Below are 24,505 nucleotides of genomic sequence, written 5' to 3' on the forward strand. Positions count from 1 at the left end.
TCTTTTGTATTTTCTTTTTTGTGATTTCGTCGTCTGAGTGCGGCGTTGTGTTGTTCGTCGTCTTGTGCGACGTTTTTGTTGTCCTGTATTGTGCGGTGTTCATTTGATTTCTATTGAAAAGATCGGCTTCAGTCAATTACAGATTCAACCAATGATCTGGGCTTCAACGCTGCAGATCCGGTGGCATGGATATTTCGGTGACTTTAACTTTATCATATTATTTGTTGTAGGCATTTTGCCGTTGTATGCTATTAACTCGGATGCTATGAGTTTTGTTCGCAGATTCATCCCTTACGTTTTTAGCGATGTTGATTATGTGGTTGTATTTGATGTAATCTATCAATTTAAATGAATGAATATCATTTTGTTATTGTAAAAAAAAAAAAAAAAAAAAACATGAGACGTACAATATTCTGAAAGAGCCAAGTCAATATCTTGTTAAAAAAAGTAATACTCCTCATTGTTAAATAGATTAAGTTCTCTCAAAAAAATAATAAATAGTTTACAAAATCTACTCCAGTACAATTGTTAAATAGTAGATTATGTTCTCTCAAAAAAAAAAAAAAAATAGATTATGTTATCTTAAAAGGTCACAACCACTCAATTTTTTTTGTCTTTTTATAGTGAAGTGTGAACAAGGATGTCATAAGATCTAATAATTAATTAAGTAAATCACAATCATAAACTGTAATAGGTTGTAAACTCGTAAGTATTATAATCTTTGCTCCGTTGGCCGCAATTATCGCACTTATCACGTTCCTATCGTAACTTAGTTTCATACTCCCTCCGGTCCTTATTATAAGAAACAATTTGGAAAAAACACACATACCAAGAAACCTTATCTTACTTAATAAAAATTCTAAAATTTTACAATCTATTCCAAAACTAACCTTGGTGTATTAATTTATCCTTAGGGAATATATCACTCTAATTAATGCATAACTTTGGAATGGATACAATTTAATAAGGGTAAAAATGGAATTGTAAGAATAAATTTAATGATTGTTTCTTATAAAAAGGACCAAATTTTTTTTCCAAATTGTTCCTTATAAAAAGGACCGGAGGGAGTACTTTTTATGAAAATAATAGAGTACTCGTTGCCAGTTGCCACCTTGGTGCAAGAGTCAAATTTTTTACATTAATGATTTTAAATTTCGGCGTCATTATTATTTTTTTTAAAAATGATTTAGTGGTTAAAAAATTCATCGTAAAAATGAATAAATAAAGTATTTCGGATTAGAACCTAAACTCTTGTACTTATAGTACAATGTTTTTATCAACTAAACTAAATTTATGGGACTCGACGTTTTCATTTTTACTTAGGAAACAGTAAATATTTGATCTCGTGAAAATAATTTTATGCTTGAAGACCAATTTTAGTGTGAAAAAAACATGTGATACCAAATTTGGGTCCATAAGAAGAAGAAAAAAGCATCAACAATTAACGTGACTTTCGGGAAATAAATAAAAATAAAAATTAACGTAATGTATAAAGAAGATTTTAAGAATATCCAAAAAAAAAAATGACGTAAAATATTAATAATCGGTAGATTATGATATTAGGTATTTTTTTTTACAGAAATTTAATTTGTCAAATTAAACGATTGATGAGGTCACATGTAAAAGTAAAATAAACAGATAGGGAAGTGAATATTTATATTACATAATTAAATAAAGAAAATGACAGCTGCTTGCCCCCCAATATAACGGGATAGTACATTTTTGTCTTTACCAATTGATTGATTTTTTATTATAAAATAGTAGTAAAATACCATATCTGTGACATATTTTTTAGGAATATTATTTTATTTTTGATCAAGGAATATTATCTTTGCACACAAGGATTTGGTCAAAAATAATACAAGTAAAAAAAATTAATCTTGTTAACATGTCACAATTAACAACATATGTTAAATAATTCAAAAATAAAAACTTTGCATTAAAAAATAAAATATTTTTATCTTTAAAAATTTGATTACAAAGATTTTTAAGATAAATATTTTGATATTTAGTTCTTTATTATTAAGGCTGTATGTACCATAAAAAAAAGGCACTTATTAGTGTTTATAAAAAAAAAAAGTAAAGAAAAAAAAAACGAGTAAGATCATAAAGAGACAAACTGTTTTAAGTATTATCGATTGTCTTAACAAATTAACATGAATTTTTTAGTTTCTTTTGTCCTCATCTACACGGTTGTTCAAAACTTTTCACAATGTCACACATCCAAAAATTGTTCCAAGTCACACTTAAATGTAGAATTTTTATTTTTATCTTTAAAAATTTGATTACAAAGATTCTTAAGATAAATATTTTTATATTTAGTTATTTTTTAGGTATTATTAAGGCACTTTAGTGTATGTACCAAAAATAAAGGCACTTGTTAGTGTTTATAAAAAGAAAAACAAAAAAAAAAAAAAAAGAATAAGATCATAAAGAGACAAATTGTTTTAAGTATTATCGATTGTCCTCGCAAACTAACACAAGTCTTTTTAGTTTCTTTTGTCCTCACCTGCACAATTGTTCAAAACTTTTTTTAATGTCACACATCCAAAAATTGTTCCAAGTCACGCTTAAATATAGAATTTTTATATGAGCTACCAAAAATAAGATGTATTTTGTGGTGTAGGTAGTACAAATTAATTATTGTAATAATTCTTTCAACTATACAATCTCACCCATCTACATTCTCAAGATCCTCTCATTTTGATCATTTTGATGTAAATTCGATTGATTTATGTGGCCCTTGTGTATAAGAAAACTCACTAGTAGTTCATTGTCCAAGACTTATGCTCCTACAATCACTCTCCGTCCTCGTAAACCTTAATTAGCGTCACATTTTCACCTGCTTTCGCTTGGTTCGTCCCTGAACCACATCATACTAGGAGAGGTATGCTCTAATATCATTTGTAACATCACATGTTGCTTTTAAGTATTTTCGACAATCCCTGCAAACCAAAATTAGTCTTTTTATTGTGTTTTGTCCTCATTCACATACTTTTATATATGAGTTTCTAATAAGCTCACCAATCCAAAGAGTGTTTCAAGTTATAAACATGTTTAATTGTTGAGTTCTTACGGTACAAACTACCCTAAAGAATATGCATCTTATTGATATATTTAATACAAACTAATTATTATAAATCTTCCGTTAACCTCAAAATTCCTCTCATTTTAATAAAATAATTCCTTTCATTCACGTGCTCTTTTCATATAAACTAACTCCAACTAATAATACAATTATGTTTATCGATAATTTCTTAATTTTAAGATTTCATTCATATTGAACATCAAGTAAAGTAATACGCATATTTTTCAATAAACCTAAAAAATAGCCGTTTTTTTCTCATAATAAGTTACAATATCATTTTAACCACATACTGTAATCTTCTAGCGGGGTGAATCTGGATTAATACTATCAGTGTACAGTATACACACACTAGTCTACCCGTGTGTGCTGTGCAGGCAATAAATAAATAAAAGTCCACTTCACTCACTCACCTGGTATCTCTACCAATTTTATCAAAACCTACATTGCTTTCTGTAAACATGGTAGGGATCAGCTTTTTCCTTTTTTCTCCCGTGTCAAGTCCTCACGTGTCACCCTCATCCTTCACTCACTTTGTTCCCATATATGAGGACATTATAGTAAATTTAAAAGGAAAATACTATTTTCAGATATTGTTGAAGATATTTTAAAAGATATTTTTTGCAAAAAAAAAAATATAACTGATATTTTTTGGTTTTTATCCTCTGGTTCCTAGGGGAAGGGACATCAAATGGTTCCAGTCCCCTCCCAAATGAAGTTGCGGAGGATCGAACCGTGGTCCTCCCTACCAAGTTCAGCGCCAATCACTACTGAACCAACTAACACTTGGTAAAAAAAACATAACTTAATTAGTAGGACACTGATTAACTATGAATTAAAAAATACTAATGAAATTTTGGGTCGTAATATATAATTTATTTATCTTAAAAGATAAAATTTTAGTCATTAAATAATTTGACAATTTTCTCTTATAAATTCATCAAATGATGTTTTTAGGACACTGATTAACTATAACTTAAAATTAAGGAAAATGCTAACTTTTTGTATGCATGTGATACTTTTTAAGTATTTTAAATAGTGAATTTTTATGAAGATTTTATGAAAATATGTGAATTTAATGCCTTTAAAAATTAAAATATTATATTTTTTGAAATAATAATTTTTTTAAATAAAATATTTAAAGAGTGTCTCAGAAGCACACCTTAACATGACCCTAAAATTAAATTAAAAATGAACCATCAAATCTGAGCAGCAAGATTTATGATCATGTTTTTCACTTTCCATTGGCTGCACAAAGAACCACACAGGAAAAAAATATTTTATTTTTTATTTTCCCTCTAATATAATCTTTCTCTTTCCAACAATACAATACACCCAAAAGCATCTCCACCACTCAAACCATAACAACAACAATAACATCACAGAGGAACACATAAACAGGGGAATAAAAAGTGTTCTGTTTTGCATAGACCTTGCTGTTCTTCTTCTTGTTCTCTTCTCACAAATTTTTTCAACCATAAAAAAATTTATTCAACTATAATAGTCTTCCCTTCATAATTTACAAAAAAATAAATACTCATATTTTTCACACCACCCTTTTTTAATATATATATTTTTTCAATTATTATTATTATTTTTTATTTTCCATTCCTCTGTTTTGTCCTGAATCCTATGCACTCAAACTACATCACACTTCACACTTCAAACTCCAACACAAATTGAATTTCATCTACTTATAGATCTGAAAAAAGGGTCAAAGAAATTCATAATTTTTAAAGAAAAAACTTTCTCAAGAAAGAAAAAAAGAAACCTTTGTCAGAAGATAATAACTATGGAGTCAGATCTTCATCAACAACAACAACAACCACAGGTAAATTCATCAGGTTTAACACGTTTCAAATCAGCACCAAGTTCATATTTCAACAACATAATTGATAAAGAATTTTATGAGCATGTTTTCAATCGACCTTCAAGTCCAGAAACAGAACGAGTTTTTTCAAGGTTTATGAATAGTTTAGGTTCAGAAGAAGATTTACTTACTCCAAAAATTTCAGCTGAATCTACTGTTAAAGAAGAAGAAGTTATGGCTTCAATCAACAATGAACAAGTTGTTCATCAACAGAGTAATATGAATATGAATATGAATAATAATTATAATAACTCTGTTGTTACTTCTTCTCATGGTTTTTATCAAAGTTCAGTTATGCCACCTTTGCCAAATCAAAATGTTTCTTCTGGTTTGGATGGAAATTTTTCAATGGGAGTTAATCAGTTGCAACAAGTGAAGAATCATGGTGGAAATAATTCTAATCTTATTAGACATAGTAGTTCACCAGCTGGATTATTTTCTCAAATTAACATTGAAAATGGTATGTTACATAATCTCCTATGTGCTATTTTTAATCTATTTTTCTTCAATTTTGCTTTTCTATTTTAATTGAAACAACATTTTTAATTTTCATTTTTAAATCTGACATTTTAGTTGTCGCATTTTTTTTGTAAACGGTCAATGTTAGTACATTAATTTGTTAGTTTTTGTTGAAGATTTTAGACACTTATTTCACAAGTTGTGTTAGATTCTCCACAATCGAATTCTGACCTTACCGGTGATATTCGTTAATGATGTGGAATTACATTTGATTACATGTTATTGCTGATTTTAATCAGAAACAATAGATTTCTTGAAATTGTACATGTCCGTGACAGTACCTTGTAAGTAAGTTACTATAAATCAGCATAATTGCTCATTTAGATCAGAAACTATGTTTATATTTCATGATTTTCATCAATGAAACTAAATATAGAAAAATGATATCACAGTTTCTGGTCCAAATGGGCAATTACACCGACTTATAACTTATAAGGTATCGTCAGTGACATGTACGGTTTCAAGAAATTATTTTCCACCCAATTTTCCTTGTCCTGCTTAGAGAGAGAGAGAAAAATAATAATTTTCCTAAGAAAATATTTTTCTTCTTTTTCTTTTTGGTACAAAACTTCTTGTCAGGGGGTTTATGATGCTATATTATAAGGATAAATTTTTAATATTTACTATTTTGTTGGACATTATATTTTATATTTAGTAGTTACAACAAGTTGTGAAAAATAAAACCCTAGTGGAGTATTAGTTATTAGGCTTCATTTTTGTCACATAGGTTGTTATAATGATTTTATGTAAGTTTAATATTTGGCAGGGTATGTTAGTATGAGAGGAATGGGAACAATAGGAGCTATGAATAACTCAATAAAAGAAGCAAAATTTTCTAATGCAAGGAGTTTGAAGAATTCAACAAACTATTCATCAGGGATAATGTCAACAATAGCTGAAATTGGTGACAAAGATAATAGAGAAAATAATCAAGAAAGTGAAGCTTATGGTGAAAGTCATGGTAATGAGTATATGGATTATCAAGTTGATACTTGGGATGATTCTGAAATGATGTCTGAAAATGTTGGTGGTTTAAAAAGATTTAGAGATAATGATTCAAAACAACATTTTTCTGGTTTAAATGCAGCTGCACTTCAGGTATATTACTATCTAACATTGGTTTAATTTTGGACCTCGGTCACTTGCGATAGAAATTTTGCGCATTAAATAATCTCAGCCATCTGACATTGGATGATTCAGATTACACAATAACAAAATTAACTTTAAATGATTTTGACTGTTAATTTAAGATCGGATGGTTGAGATCGAAAATTGTGTGATATAGTTACTACACTAAATCTAAATTCTTTAATTTGACATGATTTTGTTGTGGTTGATTAGAATGAAACACGAGGAGGACATTCTTCATCTCCTTTGGCTCATCAATTGAGTATGCCAAATACTTCATCTGAAATGGCAGCTATGGAGAATTTTCTACATTTCTCTGATTCTGTTCCGATGAAAATTCGTGCTAAGCGAGGTTGTGCCACTCACCCTAGAAGCATAGCAGAAAGGGTATGTATTATTTTTAAAGTTATAACTTTTTCTTGGTCTTAACTCTTAAGCCTCTGAGGGCAAGCAACCTTCGGCCGAGAGGTTGACTAACGATTGTTTCGGTCAGGATTCTCTTCCAAACGATTCATTCTTAAAAGAAGTTTATTGAGCTCAATAGGTTGACTAACATGATTTTGGGATAGTTGTATATACATTAAGGTTCATCATTTAATTTGAGTTTAATAACAATATAAATTGATACTCTTAACACAGTCAAGGTTGATTAAATTGGTTTCAGGTTAGAAGGACTAAAATTAGTGAACGTATGAGGAAGCTACAAGATCTGGTCCCAAACATGGATAAGGTACTAAAACAATATACATGCATCATTGGTTTTAATTTTGTAAAGTCTCAAACCATATAATATGGATATGCTAAGGTACAACGTTATTTCTGACTTTTTTTGTAGCAAACAAACACAGCAGATATGTTGGACTTGGCTGTAGATTACATCAAAGACCTTCAAAAGCAAGCTGAGGTATTTCAAAAAAAAATTAATCCTCAACTATGTCAATATCTTATAATTATGGATTATTACCTAATTAATTTTCTTCCAACATTATGTATATGTATATACACTTTTATAGAAGCTTCAAGATTGTCAAGCAAAGTGTACCTGTCCACACAAGCAACAACAATAACGGCAAAGTGATTAATTAATTAATTAGTCCTTGTACAGATTTGTAATAATTTGGTATCACCAAGTTAAAAAATCTAGCTAGATTAGCTTTTATTTGTTTTATTTTATTGCATTTCCAAAGATAAGTTTATTCATGCACTCACCCTTGATAATATATATATATAAAAAAAAAAAGATAAATTTGTAGGGTGCCATTTCTTCAACGTTTATGGAACTAGCTTAGGGAAGAAAAGTCGGTTATAAATTAAGTTGAGTGTTAATTAGGGAAGTAGAAAAAGTCCATGTGGTTAGTAGATGAAAATTTAAGCATTAAGGGCCCATATTTGGTGATGAAATCTAATTGATTTTGCCGTAACGAAAAGATAATAATGGGGGGGTACCGTGACACCGACACATTTTTGTTGGTTATATGACTATGAATGATGTCTATGTGTGAGGTTGTATTACCTTTTACATTACTCTTTTCAAAAATGTTTCTTCAATGTTGGTGTGTTTGGTGAAGCCAAGGGGTGGTTCTATGTCTTCTCATTTGCAATTTGGTATTAGATATCTAAAGTCAAATGAATCTTTTTTACTTCATATCATTTATTTTGTTTAATATCAACTCTTAAGTGAAAAAAATATAATCAAAATTCACTTTTTGAATTATTGCATAATTTATGTACATAAAACAAATATTGGGCCCGTAGCTTTCCCCGTCCCTCTTCGTCGGGTGGTGCTTGTGTGGGGGTGTGTCATATGAGCTTGAAATCGGGCTTGAAGCTCTCGTCTTACCAACAAATTTTGTTTATATTTATCTCAAATAGAGCATACATAAAAGAATTTTAACATATATTTCATTATATTATAAACTAAAATAATCTTTTTTTTCTTCTTAAAAGGTAAGTTTGATTATAGAAGTGGAAAGGTAACTAAGCTTGATTAAAAGGAATGAAATATATTTTGTATTTTATTACAAACTTTATATTTGGATTTTCTTTTTGGTAAATACAAAACTTTTTTTTTGGTGAATAACTTATTTTAGGAATTGGTAAATATATTGAAATATAAACAAACTCAATTTTATACAAATTAAACTTAATTTATTAAAATAAAAATATATTTTTAAAAAAATTGTAAAAACATCCACCAAATAAACACTATTCCTTCAAACACACTATCATGTCAATTGTCATGATAACAATACATATAGAGCTAAACATAATTTGGTTGGGTATCTTTGGATGATGGCTAAAAAAGGAAAATGCTCTAAAGTGATATATATAAAAAAAAAAAAATACTAATATAAAGTGAGAAATTTAGGATATACTATATGGCACAACTAGACTAGAAGCAATGGACAATGGTGTCAACTGTCAACATAAGCATATATCTATTGGGCCATAATGTGGGGTCCAAATCCAAATCCATTTAAGTGAAGGCCATGTCACCTATGATGTCAGATCACTAAAGTTAACCTAAACTTATTAGTGTGGGATCCTTATGGAAGGTAGATGCAGTGTAGCAACAACATTATTTCAAGTAATAATCCACAGAAAAATAAATAAGGGTGCAGTATTAGAAGCATACCCTACAACATACGGATTAAGATTTTTTGCTACAATTATTATATGTAGTGACACATGGTTTTCAATTTCAGCCATTATCTTTTAGTTAAAACAACCTCGACCGTTAAAATTACACCAGAATAGAGTTGTAAAAACGGGCGGCCCGGCCAATTTCGGACCGTCCCGTTCGGGCTTCGGGCTTCGTCGGGCCGGGCTAAAAAGCCCGGATAAAAAACGGGCTATCAAAATTAGTGCCCGAGCCCGGCCCGGTACGGGTGGTTGGGCTTTTCGGGCGGCCCGGTTTATTTTTTTTTATTTTTTTTTTACTTTTAGTGCTCAAGCTCAACTATTTTAGTGCTCAAACTCAACTATATAAATAGCATTAATAATTCTCGCGCGTCCTATTTTTTACTCATCCGCTATAAATATTATATAATTCGCGCGCGCCGTATTTTTACTCATCCCCTATCTACGAGTTTCTCGCGCGCCCTATTTTTACTCATCCACTACCTACGAGTTTCTCGCGCCCTATTTTTACACATCCGCTACTTACGAGTTTCTCGCACGTCATATTTTTACTCATCCGCTACCTAGGACTTTCTCGCGCGCCCTATTTTTACTCATCCGCTACTACGAGTTTCTCGCACGCCCTATTTTTATTCATCCACTATGTACGAGTTTCTCGCGCGCCCTATTTTTACTCATCCACTACCTACGAGTTTCTCGCGCCCTATTTTTACGCATCCGCTACTTACGAGTTTCTCGCGCGTCATATTATTACTCATCCGCTACCTACGACTTTCTCGCGTGCCCTATTTTTACTCCTGCTACTTAAGTAGCGGACGGTATTTTATAATTTATATTATAAACTAATTTCAAATCATCCGAAACAAATTATTTATATTTATATTTATATTTTATTTTATTTTTAATTTTAATTTTTTCGGGCTTGCGGGCCGCCCGCGGCCCATTCGGGCTAGCCCATATTTTAATCGGGCTTTGTCGGGCCGGGCTAAAAAGCCCGGAAATAATTCGGGCTAGGATTTTCAAGGCCCGAGCCCGGGAAAAAATCGGGCTTGGCGGGCCGGCCCATTCGGGCTAGCCCATTTTGACAGCTCTGCACCAGAAGACTCAAAATTATTACTATGTTCTTCTGTTACACTACTAGAAAATCCTTTTCCTACAACATACTATACAACAAAGTGGAAAGTACAAAAAAAAAAAAAGTGTGAACTGCATGTGAGAAGTTCTTGGCATCTACTATTATTAACAGAGAATCAATCTTTTCAATGCTTCAGATTTATGAGGTTACTTCCCATCTAACATGTATAGGTACTCTATTTGAGAAAGAGTACATACTACATACGTACTCGTACCAGTACTGGGTACATACCCGTACCGTATCATAATTTATGTTCATATAAGTACATTAATTTTTCTAAAAATATTGTATCCCGCATCGGTACCGGAACCGTATCCTAGTAGCTTCCCATGTGCTACATTTATGGATTATAGTAGGTAAATAATTTAATTAGGATAAACTTATACCATAAACACTTTTCAATTTTCATATAAACAATATAAATATTTATGTACAAGATATCTTATAAATCAACAAATCATGGTGATATGTATGAGCACTATGAGGTGCTGCATATATTTGATAGGGACGAGCATTATCCACTTAAGGAGAAGATTGTTAATTTCTATGTGTGTGTGATGGTTGTTACTACTTGTTATGTTCTAGTCAGGTGTGGTTGTGGCATCATGACATGGACTTTACTTAAAAAGGGTGACGAAATACAGATTGGTGATTTAGTGCGCGGCTCTTTAGGTGGCGAAAAGTGATTATAATTGAATTGATAGTTCAAAGCAAGTTTAAGTAAAATAATTTCTGTCAATAAGGTTCGTAATATGGTCCAAAAGAGCCGCACACTAAATCATCAAATTGTTACGGTTAGTGTAGCTATAAGACTCTTATAGCTTGGGCCAAGAACGAGAGCTTGTAGACTAATGAATTCAGATGAATTCTCTTTAGGTTCCGTAATATACTTTAAATTCTTTAATATGTTATAAAAATTTCATATTGAGAAACTTAAAAATTCATCTTAAGTTTAAATTACAAGTGGGTCTCCGAACTAGATTAAATTGATGGTAAAAGTAAAAAAAAATTACAAGTGGGCCACCAGGTTTTTTTAAGCCCAATTACGCCTCCTTAGCCTACACATGAAAATTTGGAGAGACATCTTTTGTGGATAATTGTTGAGAAAGCTTATGTAGAAGCTCAAATAGATTTTGTAATGTGAAGGTAGTGTCTTCTATTGTGAAAAAAATGGAGCGAATAAGAAACGAAAAAATTGAGCTGAAAAAGGAGCAAGATAATGCTAACTTAAGTTCTCAAGAGAACTTTGATGGAAACTTTCAAGAGGCAAGGAAAACATTGGACATTAGTATGGAGTTTGGACTTTATGGTGAAGTAGAGAATAAAGTAATTTAAAACATAACAAAACTTCGGTGAAGCTCAAGCAAAAGATTCACTCCAAGACATTCCTTGTTATTCTAGTATTTTAGTTTTTCATAAGTGTTCATTTATTTTTTTAGGCGTGAATATGGATGTTTTTTCTTTCTTTTTGTCGGCAGAATCATGTGTTTTTTCTTCGTCTAGGAGTTGTTCACTTCGTTCTCTAGAATAGGAGAATCTTTTTTGATATTTTGTTTTAGTGTGTTGTTTTGGTCTAATAGTTTACTTTTTGCTTTGTACTTCTTTATGTCTGATCTTTTGTTTAGACTGATTCAATAAACTTTTATTTATCAAAAAAAAAAAAATTAATTTCTAATTTTATAATTTTACGTGAAAATAAATTAATCAAAGTGCAAAAATTACTTTTCTTTTGTTGATAGAATAGACTAAAATCATTTGGTGATAGAATAGCCTAAAATCACCTTGTCAAAATATTTAAAGCTTTGTACAAATAAAATACTCTCATCAATATTTTTATAAGAGAAAACTGAGTCAACAAAAATTAATGGATAATGATAAAGTGTACGACATAGCGCTTCGTCATATTTGCACGACAATTTTTCTCTCTTTTTAATGTTATTAACTTAGCTTTTGCTTTCATTTTTTTATTTTCTTGAGAACATATATCTTATAGGAAGCTTTGGTTTACCTGTTGGCTTGTGAAATAACATAAAATAATTGCTTCAAAATAAATCTTAAAATAACTATTTGTAACACAAATAAATTGGTAAAACTCACTTGGGTCGGTGCATTGATATTAGCTTGGGACTTGAGAGTGTGCTCCTCTTGAGAGATATGAGGTTTGATTCTCTCTGGTGCCAATTTGGGTGGGCTAATTTAGCTTCTTAAAAAACACACAAATAAATTGGTTTATAGATTATTATATTAGCTTATAAGTTTGTTTTATGAAGTAAAAAAAAAAGTTTGTTTCATAAAATTAAAAGTGTTTGGTAACAAGTTTTTTTTCCCTAGTTTATAGTTTTTCAAATGCTATTTCAAATTTAGTAAAAAAAAAAATGCTATTTCAAATAGCGTTTAAAATTATTGCTTATTACCTTTTATTCCAATTTTAACCTTATTATTTTTATTTCTCTATTTTTTTTAATAATAAAATACACACTCATAAAAATAATTACTCACTCACATAAAACAACCTTATACTTCTTATATAATTTTGTACTACAACAACAACTAAATTTATCAAATTCTTTTATTTCACTCTAATAACTTTTCAGCTAATAGCCAAAAATTAATTTATCAACTATAAATTAACTTATAGTTATTATATATTCTTATATACGTAAGATAATTACACTATAAAAAAAAAAAAAGATAATTACACTTGAATGGAAGACAAACAGACAATAAGCTGCGTCGATACCCCTTTTTGGATGGCAAAATCAACCCTTTTAAACACTACATCTTGAGACCTATGAGACACTACATTGTTATGCATGACTCTTTGAATTTTTTTCAAACTAGGCACAATCTCTGGTGCTAGAAAACCGAAAGTGTCAAACACAAGGTATAAACACATGCTGATTGTTAGAGCACGCTCTCTCATGTTTGATCACTTTACTTGAAGCAGCTTTGAAGGTCGTTTGTCCTACAGTAAAATCTTCAGTCGTCAATCTCACAAGTGAAGAAACTCAAATCAAGTTCACACATGCATGTTTTCCTCTTACCTAACCGTACACCAGAACATCGGTTGATCTCAATGTAAATCTCCCCTCTAGTGGGTCAGAAATTCACTTATAGTTTAATTTTACTATGCCAATATGTGTTCTTATAATTGTTGTTGTCATCACTGCCTTGGTGTTAAAGCTTAAAAACACAAAAGTGCATAAATATTTTTTAATAGAAATAGAAAATACTATAACATACTACTAGATACTGTAACAATTACCATGAAAAAAACTATAGTAATCAAATACGCGTGGGTGCGTGGCAACTGGTGTCGTGCGTCAAATTGTGTCGTGCTGTATAGCACTACTCAAAATTAATATAGTCCAAATGCATTAATTTTTGTTGACCAATTGCTTCTTATAAAAAAATCGAAGATAGTAACATTTAAATCACTCATCCTTTTAAATTCATACTCATAACTTCCTCATAAATTGCTTTTAACTACTACAGAAAAACCCTCTCTTCCCCGTTACTTTTGTAGTGAAACTGTGATTTTTTCTTGTATAAATTTAGACTTTTGGACTAAATAAATCACATGGCTTCAAATTATGAGGCTTCATTTTTTAATATAGATTTAAATGATGAAATCACTCATCTAAAAATTGATAATGAAGATGTTCAACCTCAAAATACAAATAGAATGCATCATTTATTGAATTTAAATATCAATACAACAGAAAGTATTGATTCTCAACTTCATTTCGACCAAATTCTTCAGTAATATCATCTGCAAAACATTTTTCATATGATTTAAATTTTCAACCATATGATACATGTTTGAAGGGTACAAATCCTCTCCCATGAGAATTTTCACTTGAGGGTGTCCGGTGTGAATCCTCACCATTCAATGTGTTTTTTCATTACATCATCAACTGGAAAAAATAAATAATGTGTAGTCCAAATTTCACCGTAGAAACATTTCATGGGAGAGGATCCCTACCCATGTTTGAATGAAGACACCTATATATAACCACATTGGTAAGTAACTAAACATCATTTCCGAATTTTCATATGCTTAGGGGTACATTATCAAGATGTATAAAGTTAAAACACCTACGAATTTTGCATACACCATGGTCTAATTTTTAAAGGGATGTATAACATTATTCACATTGACGAGAAGTGGTTTTATTTAAAGGAAAAATTTAAGAAATTTTACTTATTTTAAGATGAAGAAGATCTAATATTCACTTGTAAAAGTAAAAATTACACAAAAATTCATGCTTTTAGTAGTCAAAAGGTTGACCAAGGTTTGATACACAAGAAAATGAAAATTATTTTCAGAAAAATCTGTGTATTTTCATTCGTGACACAATCTAACTAGAAGGTCTAGTGTAAGTAAACCAACAGATACGCTTGGACCAAACAAATGCAATTAAGTAATACAGATGTCATAAGGACATATTTGTTTGAGAAAGTCTGATTAATAATTAAGTTAAAATGGCCAAGAGAAAAAATAAGTCATCTAATATTTATTTAACAAGATAATGTACGAACACACATTGATTATGAAGATAATTTTTTTTTGTCTAATAGTCTCACAAGATGGATTTGATACTTGTTTGATACATCAACCATCAAACTCTCCGTATTTAAATTTAAATGTTTTACATATTGAATTTTTCAGTTCAATCAAGCCTTACAACATACGGAGTCCCCTAATTTTGTTGATGATCTTGTGAGTGTGTTTGAGAGATAATTTGAAGTTATCAAGTGAAGTTGTATTTTATAAACATTGCAATCATGTATGATTGAAATCCTGAAAGCAAACAATTCCCTTAATTATAGAGAAAATGTTATAAAATGGTAAAAATATAACTCTCTTGGTAAAATTTTGGCAAATAAATATTGAGCGAATTCTTCAACTCCTCATTCTATTCTTTTTCATCTAAATTTCATCTTCATTGTAGTCAAAAAAATTTGTTTGAAACTAACCCATTATCTGCAATGATATTTAAATATATGGAGTTTTCATCATCTTGTCTGACATAAAATCATCAACCATGGATCAACAATATGATGAAAACTCCATAGATTTAAATAACCCCACATATATGGATTAGATTTAATCAAATTTCGTGAAAACGATGATGATGAAAGTTCATGTGGATAGAATATAAAGAGGTGTTGAATAAACTACACAAGACTTATCCGTCAAAATTTAAGTAAGAGAGTTGTCTTTTTATTACAGTAGAAATTCTTTAAATTAATACTCGATAACTTAATAAACTCTCTAAAATAATAAATTTGTCTGGTCCCGACTTGGACCAATGTAAAAAATTGAAAAACTCGATAAAATAATAAGATAATAATTTTTCGGGAGATCCCTTTATAATTTTCGGTCCCAAGAAAATTATAAATTAATAATTCATAGAAACTGAAAAAATATATTACACTCTATTGAAATATGATTCAATAGTTGTCTGTTTTCCAATGCATATGAACACAGTAGTTACTAATTTACGTTGAGTCTTAAGGTTCGCTGCAACGTAATTCTAAGAGGTATAGACTAATTTGTCTTTTTGTTTGGTATGTACAATATAATTACTTAAAAATTCTTTAAATTAATAATTATTAATTTATCGATAAGTTAATAACTCTCTAAATTAATAAATTTCTCCGGTCCTGACATTATTAATTTAAAGAGTTTCTAATCATTTCTCAATAGTTGAGGGAACTTGTTGGTTTCATGATTTCATGAACTTCTTGCTTCAAATGACCTCTCAACTGCATCTACAAGATCATCAAAAAAATTATGGGCTCCATATGTTGTAACGATTGAACCAAAAAATCAAGATCTAAAACATTTAAATATAAAGTTTGGTGGTTGAATCAAACGTCCATCTTGTGAGATTGGTAAGAAAATAAATCATCTTCACGATCAACGTGTTAACGTTCTTGCTCTTGCATTATCTTGTTGAATAAATATTAGATGACATATTTCTTCTCTTGGCATTTTCTTAATTATTGGCAGGACATTCTCAAGAAAACATATCCTTAGAACATCTTTATCAATTGATTGTATTGAATTGGTCTCAAGTGCACTTACACGTCTATTTATACTAGACCTTCTAGACAATGCTTATGTGATAAAAAAAAATGCACCAATTTTATTTTCCAAAAAATAATTCATTTCATTATGCATCAAACCTTAGTCGAATTATAGCTATTAAAGACACGACTTTTGCTATGAAACTTTTACTTTCACAAATGCGTATTAGATTTTCTTAATTATAAAGCAAGTAAAAATTCTTAAGCTTTTCTTTGAAATAAAACCATTTCTCATCAATGTGAACAATGTTACATATCCCCTTAAAAATTGAGCCATTGTATATGTTAGCACTATATATCAAACATTAATATGAAAAATATTAATTTAGCTCTCTTTTTCTTCCGTTTAAATATTAAATTATCAAATTATTAAACTAAATTTTAAGGTCTTTACTTTGTAAATGGTGCTGGAGGCTTTTTGCAGGAACATGAGGGTCTTTGGTTTAAGGTGATAGCGACGAAATATGGTATAAAAGATGGTTAGGTGGATAGTGGGGCTAATAGAGCATCTAATTGGTGGAAAGTTATTCATAGTATTAAGTCTGAGACTGAAACAGAAGATGGGAGGTAGTCTGGTGATAACATTTTAAGGAAGGTAGGGGATGATGAAAGAACTTTACTTTGGAAGGATTGTTGGGTGGATGAGATTTCCCTTAAGTCACAATGACCTACGAAGTATAACTTATTTGTTCGTGGTTGTCTTCGTAATGACTCTATTTTGTGTCCGATCGGGTGTAATGTCGCGAATGATGTTCACAATTTATTCCTGAATTTTCCTATTTCTGGTGTTGTTTGGTATGGTATTATCTTTTGGTTAGAGATTCCATGCGTTCATCCTGATAATGTTATAGCTCTGGCATCTCAGTTCTAAGGGGTGCACGACTTTCACAAATCATCCAGGAGCTATCTTCAAGCAATCTGGCTAGTAAGGACATTATGGTTGATTTGGAAAGAGTGTAATAATAGTGTTTTTAACCACAATGATTTTTCAGTTGGTATATTGGTCTATAATAGCAAAACTCACATTTGGTGGTGGTTGGAAGCTAGGAAAAAAGGATTTTGTTTGGATTTAAATTATTGGTTGTCCAATCCAAAAGTTTGCATAGAGATTGTTGTGGATTAATCTTCGTTCTTATTTTCATGAGACTCATGTCTGTACTTTATTTTTAGGCATTTTTTGTGCCTATTTTGTTTTATATATGTCTTTATCTTTTTCATTTTTTTTTAAGATCTTTAAATTATATGTCATAAAAAAAACTCAATCACATATAAATGATTACGATTACGTTGTATTAACAATGTAAAACTAAAACCTTTTACACTTTACACCAAATGAAAGTGTATAAAAATTAAACATACAAGTAAATATATGTGTATATTTTATTTTTGTCAAAAAATTTTTATCCTTAAAGTGAATAAGTGGAGTGTCGAAGTTCGGACCTTGACTTCCACATATAAAATGCGTTATTCTCATATTCCTACCAATTTAGCTAAATTCACGAGACCATATTAATAATCATATTAAATCACTCAATCTTTTAATATATTTTCTTACATTTCATTTTTTTTTCATAAAAATACTTTTTTTTTTGGGTACATAAGAAAATATAAAAACTCTTATTTTGTTGATTTCATCATAAAGTTACGCATTCTATATACGGAAAATTATAATATTTATGTTGATATAAAAAATTACTACTTTTAGTTGTTTTAATAATAATAGTCAAATAACTACTTTAATAAATTGACATGATAAATTTGAAAATATCCTTTTTAGAATTTTCATTTTATTTATCTATATGGAAAATAAAAATACAGAAAAAAACAAAAAATGAGAGTAACCGAGAATTTGAAAGAAAATGATTTGACACTGTAAGTTTCGCTTCCTTCCAACTCTAAACAATGGCGTATAGTGAATACTAAAATCGCTTATTTCTTTTCCCTCTCAAACTCTAAAATTCAAACACTCTTTCAAATTTCAAACAAACGGTAACGCAATGAACGACGACGCTAACGGAAACGTAACTTCACCGTTTCCATGTCTCGTTTCCATTCCTCCCGTTAACCGCCGCCGTTTATCAACCTCAACCGTTTTCGTTAAGCCGAGCCGTCCGATCTCATCGGAGAAGCCAATGGCTTGGATTAACCTTCAAGGTCGGCTTGTTAATGCCGATCAAGCTAGCTCCGCTCGAACAATCGGCGGTGGCTTAACTGATAAACTTGCATTCGCTTGGAATCTCTTTCCTCCTATTCATCGGTTTCTCATTGTTGCTGTTATTGGTGCTGCTGCTGCCGCCGCGAAGTCGCAGAAGAATCAAGAGATTTTGAATCTTAAGAAGTCCGTTGAATTTAGGGTATGATTATCGTTCTTTAATCCACTTTTAATTTGTTGATTTGATGCTTATAATATTGTTGATGGGGCCAATTTTTGCTGCAACTTTCAATTTAATAATTTGCATGAACTTATTGCAAAATCAACTTTAATAATGTGCTTTAGTGTTTTTTTTTTTCCATGATTAAAGTTGATTTTGGAATACATTCATGGGAATCCGAATTTGATTCCTGGTGGGAACAATTGTTGGACAAACTTTACTTAGCTCGCGGCCTAACCCTAGGAACCAGAGGGTTAATATAATTTATTTTTTATTTTTTTATAGGTAAATGTTGAATTAATGGTTATGTTAGTTTTTAGGTTTTAATAGTTATTTCGTACTTGAGATTAAGAATTTGATGTCATAGTGAGCAATAGTCCCTTAAATTATAGACCACAACATGTGATGTGTTTGTAATATTGCGGTTACGGCAGTGTCTGCAATTGCACCAGTCCACAGTTGCTTTGTGATTCTAAATCACAAAAAATCTGCATTACAACGCTGCAACAGACTGCATAGTGCTCACACACATTATTATTTAGAGGGTATTTTAAAGTATGAAGAGCTGATAATGAGATAGATATGAGATTTTAGAGGAAAAAAAGGCATACGTGTGAATTATAATATTTGATGCTGATAAAAATAAATCACACCACGACCACCACATTATGCATCGCAAGAGCCACAGTGCCTGTGCCTGCAACCATGATCGCTTCCGTAATTTAAAACACAGAGCACCTTAAGCAAGTAGTTGATATTGGTAACTCCACATCTTCGGTGAAGAGGTAGAGTTGTCTTTCAGTACGAGAAAGAGAAATTTTGGTTTAGGAGGTTTCCTGACATGATTAGTCATTGCTAATCAACGATGGATACTTTGTACTTATAAGATACTTAGAAAAAGTGGTTGTGACGGTCAATTGATTATTTTATTTTTCTTATATACTTTGTACTTGTATGCTTAGTTGGTAAATGAACCATTGGACTTGTTTGATTGTCCCAACTTTGAATGTTTGCATTAATATTGTTTTATTTCATCACTATTTTCCAGGACCAGGTGTTATCGAGCATGCAGCAGAAGCTTGACAATCTTTGTGAGCAGCTTAACAGTTCGAATTTGAAAGAGAACACAGTTGCTGCCATAAACAAGTTATCCACCAAGGATGGAGAATTGCAATTAGATGAAACATTTGGCTCCGAGAGAATTAAGTTTGTTGATTGTGGTTGTTGGCATTGCGATGAACACTCTTCCTTCCGTAATGAATCGATGGTAAGAAACTTATTAACTGTACTGTGGTTATTATATAGCTTTTCATTTGGTGCTGGGCAATGATAACTCTGCATCTTCGTAATGTGTCTACTAAACAACTCCATGTTGTTAAATATCTGCTATAGGGTAGCGGAATTTGAACAAATTATTATTGTTACGCGATACACTGTTTAGTACTAAGTACTGTTAAATAGTGGCTGTAGCGGCACTATAGCATTGTTGTGAAGTGAAGTTTGAACAAACCGTTATTTTACACAACCCGCAATTGTTTACACTGGAACAACTTCGCTTAAATTTGATCATTCATTGACTTTGTTAGCAGGATGCCTCTAGTAGAAGAGCCTCCAGTGGAAATGAGGTGCTCCAATATAAGTCACCCTTCTCTAATGAAGAACAAGAGGAGAGAAGAATGTCTGACTTGTCGGATTTGACTTCAAGCGTCACATCTGCTGCTGATATTCAGGTATTATTTTCATCAGGGTCCTATATGAGAAAATGGACCAACATTTCATCTGAGCACCGTTATTTTTAAAGAAATTCGAGCACCTTTAGTAGCATCCACATGACCATATCTTCGTGCATAGGTTATGTAATTTTCCAAAGTTGATCATTCACTGACTTTGTTAGCAGGATGCCTCTAGTAGAAGAGCCTCCAGTGGAAATGAGGTGCTCCAATATAAGTCACCCTTCTCGAATGAAGAACAAGAGGAGAGAAGAATGTCTGACTTGTGGGATTTTGCTTCAAGTGTCACATCTGCTGCTGATATTCAGGTATTATTTTCATGAGGGTCCTATATGAGAAAATCGACCAACATTTCATCTGAGCACCATTTTTTTTAAAGAAATTTGAGCACCTTTAGTAGCATCCATATGACCATATCTTCGTGCATAGGTTATGTACTTTTCCAAATTTCACTTATATATCTGCAATTTAGGCTTCTAGTCTAGCACTTTAAGCAGTAACTTCTTGGTGATCTTTATGACAGAATTAGTTTGTTCTTGTTGCCTTTGAATTTTGGTTGAATGATCTTGGTAATGACTATTCTATTATAAGTACATATATATCAGATTATCTGCTAGTTTGATATAAGATTTTTGTTATAAATTTATCAAACTAGCTTCTGATGACTCATTCATCAAACATTTTTATAGCTTGGTTTGTTCTCATTTTGTGTTATATAAACTTATATTATCGGCTAAATATTATCTTTTACACGATTTCTGTTATGCTCAGTTAAACAACTTGGCTGTAGAACAAGATATTTATAATCTTAAGAGGGACTGTGAGGAGAAGGAGACAACAATTAAAGAGCTAACCGCTCTGCTGAACTCTTCTGAGGTTGCTAATAGCAAGGTAATATCTGCATTTTATCCTTTAAAGTTGGAAATGGAAATTGTTTTTCCCGTTTACTCATCCAGTTATCAATTTTTACCATTTAAAACAGAGGGTTGCAGAACTAGAAGACATTATACGGAGGAAGAACACATCAATTTCTAAGCTAAAGAAGGATTTGGTTGTTCTAGAACAAAAGGTACATATATACATGATAGATATATAAAAAAATTCGAGTGAGCAAATTGGCAAATTTGGATTTGGTGCATAAGCATAAATTGATTGGCCAATTTGTGTTTTTTAATTGCACGCACGGAATATGAATTACTATTGAAAGTACATTACAACATCAAATTACTTTTCTTAGCTCTCAAAGCAACCAACACGGCGTGTTTCTTATCAACAAATTTGACTGCAGGTTATGCAGCTTACAAGGCTTCGTCGACCATCCTTCTCTGCCAGTGTTTCAAATGAAACTCAGCTGCCACAAATGAGAGATAACCTCATTTATGATATGGAGAGCTCTACAAGCCCCTCATCTTCTGATTCTGATAGTCCTCCTGTCAAGAATGCACAATATCCTCCTGTTGATGTCATTGTGCCAACCCAAAGTTCTGATTGTACAATTCATCTGAAATCTACGCCAGCAAAAACCTTAAATTCGTCGGGGAGGCTCATTGAACGCCGCACAGAATTTCGATCCATTAGTCCTCTTAAGGAATTTCTTTCGTCTCAAAAATCTAATGCAGCTTCTTCTTCTTCGAGCCGTAAGCAATTGTCACCTCGTAGGGACCTAAAGAAGAGTAGAAGACGATCTCTCCCTAGTGCTAAGAGTGCGAGTACAAATAAGAGATGGGTTTAGTAGTGAATAAGTCAGCTTGAATCACCAACTATTTCTATTAGCAAACATTAGGTAGTGAATATTCTCTAGGTTTATAGTGATGCTATTTAAATACTTGTGGTTCATTATGGTTTAGATTGATAGATTGCAGATAGCAGCAGCAAGGAATATTTAAGTTTTAGCCATTAAATATGGTTCGTTAAAATACAGCCAGCCATTGCTGTCTATGGTATGATCTCTTATCTTGATTAGTATCCTTCATAGGCTTATTTAACTATTAAATATGATTTTTTTATTTTGTCAAGTAATTGCAGAAGCAGAATCTAATTAAACCTCAATTTCATTTTTTATCCTTGGGATGATTTGATGAACCTCTGCTGATTTAGAATTCTTAAATAATACATGTTACGCTTTAGTGAATTTGCAACCTACTAGTATCATTTTTTAAAGCCCTTATGAGTGTTGGTTTCATTTGGTTGTTGAATATTGACTGTATACCCTCAGCTTCCCAAGGAAGGTCCGATAATCCAGAGTTTGGCCGAACAATTTGTCCTAAGGTACCAATAATTGTTCCCATCAGGAATTAAACTCGGGTTCTTCCGAACGATTTGTCCTAAGAGGAGCTTATTAACCACTTAACTGTATTTCTGAATATTGACTGTATTTTCAGATATAATAGTATTATAAGGTCAATTCTAACATGCACAAGTGATGCATATGATGCATGATGCACAAGTTAATGATATCATTATGAGCGGTGCTATATAGCACGACACCCTGTGTCGTCCAATTTGTACGACCTTTGAATTTTTTTTCATTTCATACTTGCTTATCCGTTTTAAAAGTAAAATAAACCAACCAATACAAAAATAAAAAGTAAGGGCAAAGTAATAAAACACCATACTCCATGAACACTATATTTGCTTATCCGTTTCACAAGAGTTACACGTAGTATCTTTTAAAACCAAATGTCAACTTACTAACAAGATAAATAATTAAAGGGATTAATTTGCAGTACCACTACCTGAAGAGAGATGTTTGTTTGTTTACTAATTCATTAAGAATGCAACACAAACTAAACAAATGATTTTGAGTCAAATAAAATAAGAGAAAAAATCAATATGAAAAATTACGGATTTATCATGCAATGCCGACGACAAATTTTGTCGTGCCATCTATCATTTTCCTATCATTATATATTTTAAATTATATACTTTTATAAAATAATTATAAATTTTGATATAATGTATGAAAGATATTTTATTTGTCGGTAAGCATGAGTTTAAGGCAGTCAAATTTCAAAGTGCTTTCACATCCCTACTTTTATCTTCTGTTTAGTCGTCATCAACCTCATAATTCTTCTAACTTCTAAGCCTCACCATCCTTTGGTGGCTCTATGTTTCACATGAGTGAATTTTTATGCTCCAATGAAACAATATGCAAGTTGAATTGGAATCTATACATAAGAATGCGGTTTAAAGTGATTGCTATTGTAGTAGTACTATTGTTTAATGGAAAAAATAATTTTAAATTATGATTCTTTTTTTTTTCCTTCACAAATAATCATTTACTTTGAAATTGACCCTACACTACGTTTGAAGCTCGTGAAGTATGACGTTGGTATGATGGTTGCAGTACAAAATTCTTCAGCATATGTGGGCTGCACTTTGTGAAGCTTCCATCCCAAGTCAGAGTCAGTCCACATGTGTACACACACAGCATTATTTGCGGAATACACCTCCCACTCATTTACTTAGTCAACTTCCAAATCATTTCCTCTAAGAAATTTCCTTGAAGAGTGAAGACTACATTTTCCATTTTTATAAAAACTACATTACCATTTTTCATAAAATAAAAATATGAACAATATATATGATATCATGAATCTTTAAAAATTGCATCTTCACCCGAAAAATAACCAACAAAACCCTTTTCCTACTTAAATGGAAGCCGATACAAGCTTGATCATCTTGGTTTGTCATATATGCTTTTCAAAAACTCAATTATATGGGATAAGAAATGAGACCCGTAGGAATTGAAATGAGGGATAAAATCTTGTCGTATTGGAAAATGAAGATCTGGTTAGAGGACTTTTTGAGGGGTGAGGACGGGAGCAGGTGATCACTCCCATCCCAACCCTGTCTTGTTGACATCTTTAGTATCAACGCGTCGTTAATACACATCATGTATTCTATCACTAGTATAAACTAGTTCATTAC

General features: G+C 31.3%; 2 protein-coding genes across 4 annotated transcripts; both read left to right on the plus strand.

The window, feature by feature from the left end:
- The first annotated feature begins 4,398 nt into the window (after nucleotides 1–4,398).
- On the plus strand, nucleotides 4,399–7,826 carry LOC123899149 (transcription factor bHLH130-like). 2 transcript variants are annotated; one of them, XM_045950212.1, is made up of 6 exons: nucleotides 4,400–5,415; nucleotides 6,241–6,572; nucleotides 6,816–6,989; nucleotides 7,267–7,332; nucleotides 7,438–7,506; nucleotides 7,616–7,826. In XM_045950212.1, the coding sequence occupies exons 1-6, from the start codon at nucleotides 4,878–4,880 to the stop codon at nucleotides 7,667–7,669; spliced, it is 1,233 nt and encodes a 410-aa protein (XP_045806168.1). In that variant the 5' UTR covers nucleotides 4,400–4,877; the 3' UTR covers nucleotides 7,670–7,826. The 2 variants fall into 2 exon arrangements, with proteins under 2 accessions (XP_045806167.1, XP_045806168.1); XM_045950211.1 differs by having other exon boundaries at nucleotides 4,399–5,415; nucleotides 7,438–7,826.
- A 10,515-nt stretch (nucleotides 7,827–18,341) lies between these two features.
- On the plus strand, nucleotides 18,342–22,476 carry LOC123898236. Of its 2 annotated transcripts, none has more exons than XM_045949139.1 (7): nucleotides 18,342–18,827; nucleotides 19,894–20,112; nucleotides 20,432–20,575; nucleotides 20,743–20,883; nucleotides 21,347–21,466; nucleotides 21,558–21,644; nucleotides 21,864–22,476. In XM_045949139.1, exons 1-7 carry the CDS (start codon nucleotides 18,471–18,473, stop codon nucleotides 22,305–22,307), a joined length of 1,512 nt encoding a protein of 503 aa, XP_045805095.1. In that variant the 5' UTR covers nucleotides 18,342–18,470; the 3' UTR covers nucleotides 22,308–22,476. The 2 variants fall into 2 exon arrangements, with proteins under 2 accessions (XP_045805095.1, XP_045805096.1); XM_045949140.1 differs by having other exon boundaries at nucleotides 20,435–20,575.
- Nucleotides 22,477–24,505: the final 2,029 nt, after the last annotated feature.

The sequence above is a fragment of the Trifolium pratense genome, linkage group LG7 (assembly GCF_020283565.1).
Source record: "Trifolium pratense cultivar HEN17-A07 linkage group LG7, ARS_RC_1.1, whole genome shotgun sequence".
Classification (NCBI taxonomy): domain Eukaryota; kingdom Viridiplantae; phylum Streptophyta; class Magnoliopsida; order Fabales; family Fabaceae; genus Trifolium; species Trifolium pratense.

What these genes read in the sequence shown, in the direction of transcription:
- LOC123898236 (XM_045949139.1), top strand. Translation starts at nt 18,471, where the DNA reads ATGAACGACGACGCTAACGGAAACGTAACTTCACCGTTTCCATGTCTC. An exon ending in CCTTCCGTAATGAATCGATG is followed by an intron (nt 20,113 to 20,431) that starts GTAAGAAACTTA and finishes TGACTTTGTTAG; the next exon opens with CAGGATGCCTCTAGTAGAAG. An exon ending in TGGTTGTTCTAGAACAAAAG is followed by an intron (nt 21,645 to 21,863) that starts GTACATATATAC and finishes ATTTGACTGCAG; the next exon opens with GTTATGCAGCTTACAAGGCT.
- LOC123899149 (XM_045950211.1), top strand. Translation starts at nt 4,878, where the DNA reads ATGGAGTCAGATCTTCATCAACAACAACAACAACCACAGGTAAATTCA. An exon ending in TAAATGCAGCTGCACTTCAG is followed by an intron (nt 6,573 to 6,815) that starts GTATATTACTAT and finishes GTGGTTGATTAG; the next exon opens with AATGAAACACGAGGAGGACA. An exon ending in TGGTCCCAAACATGGATAAG is followed by an intron (nt 7,333 to 7,437) that starts GTACTAAAACAA and finishes CTTTTTTTGTAG; the next exon opens with CAAACAAACACAGCAGATAT.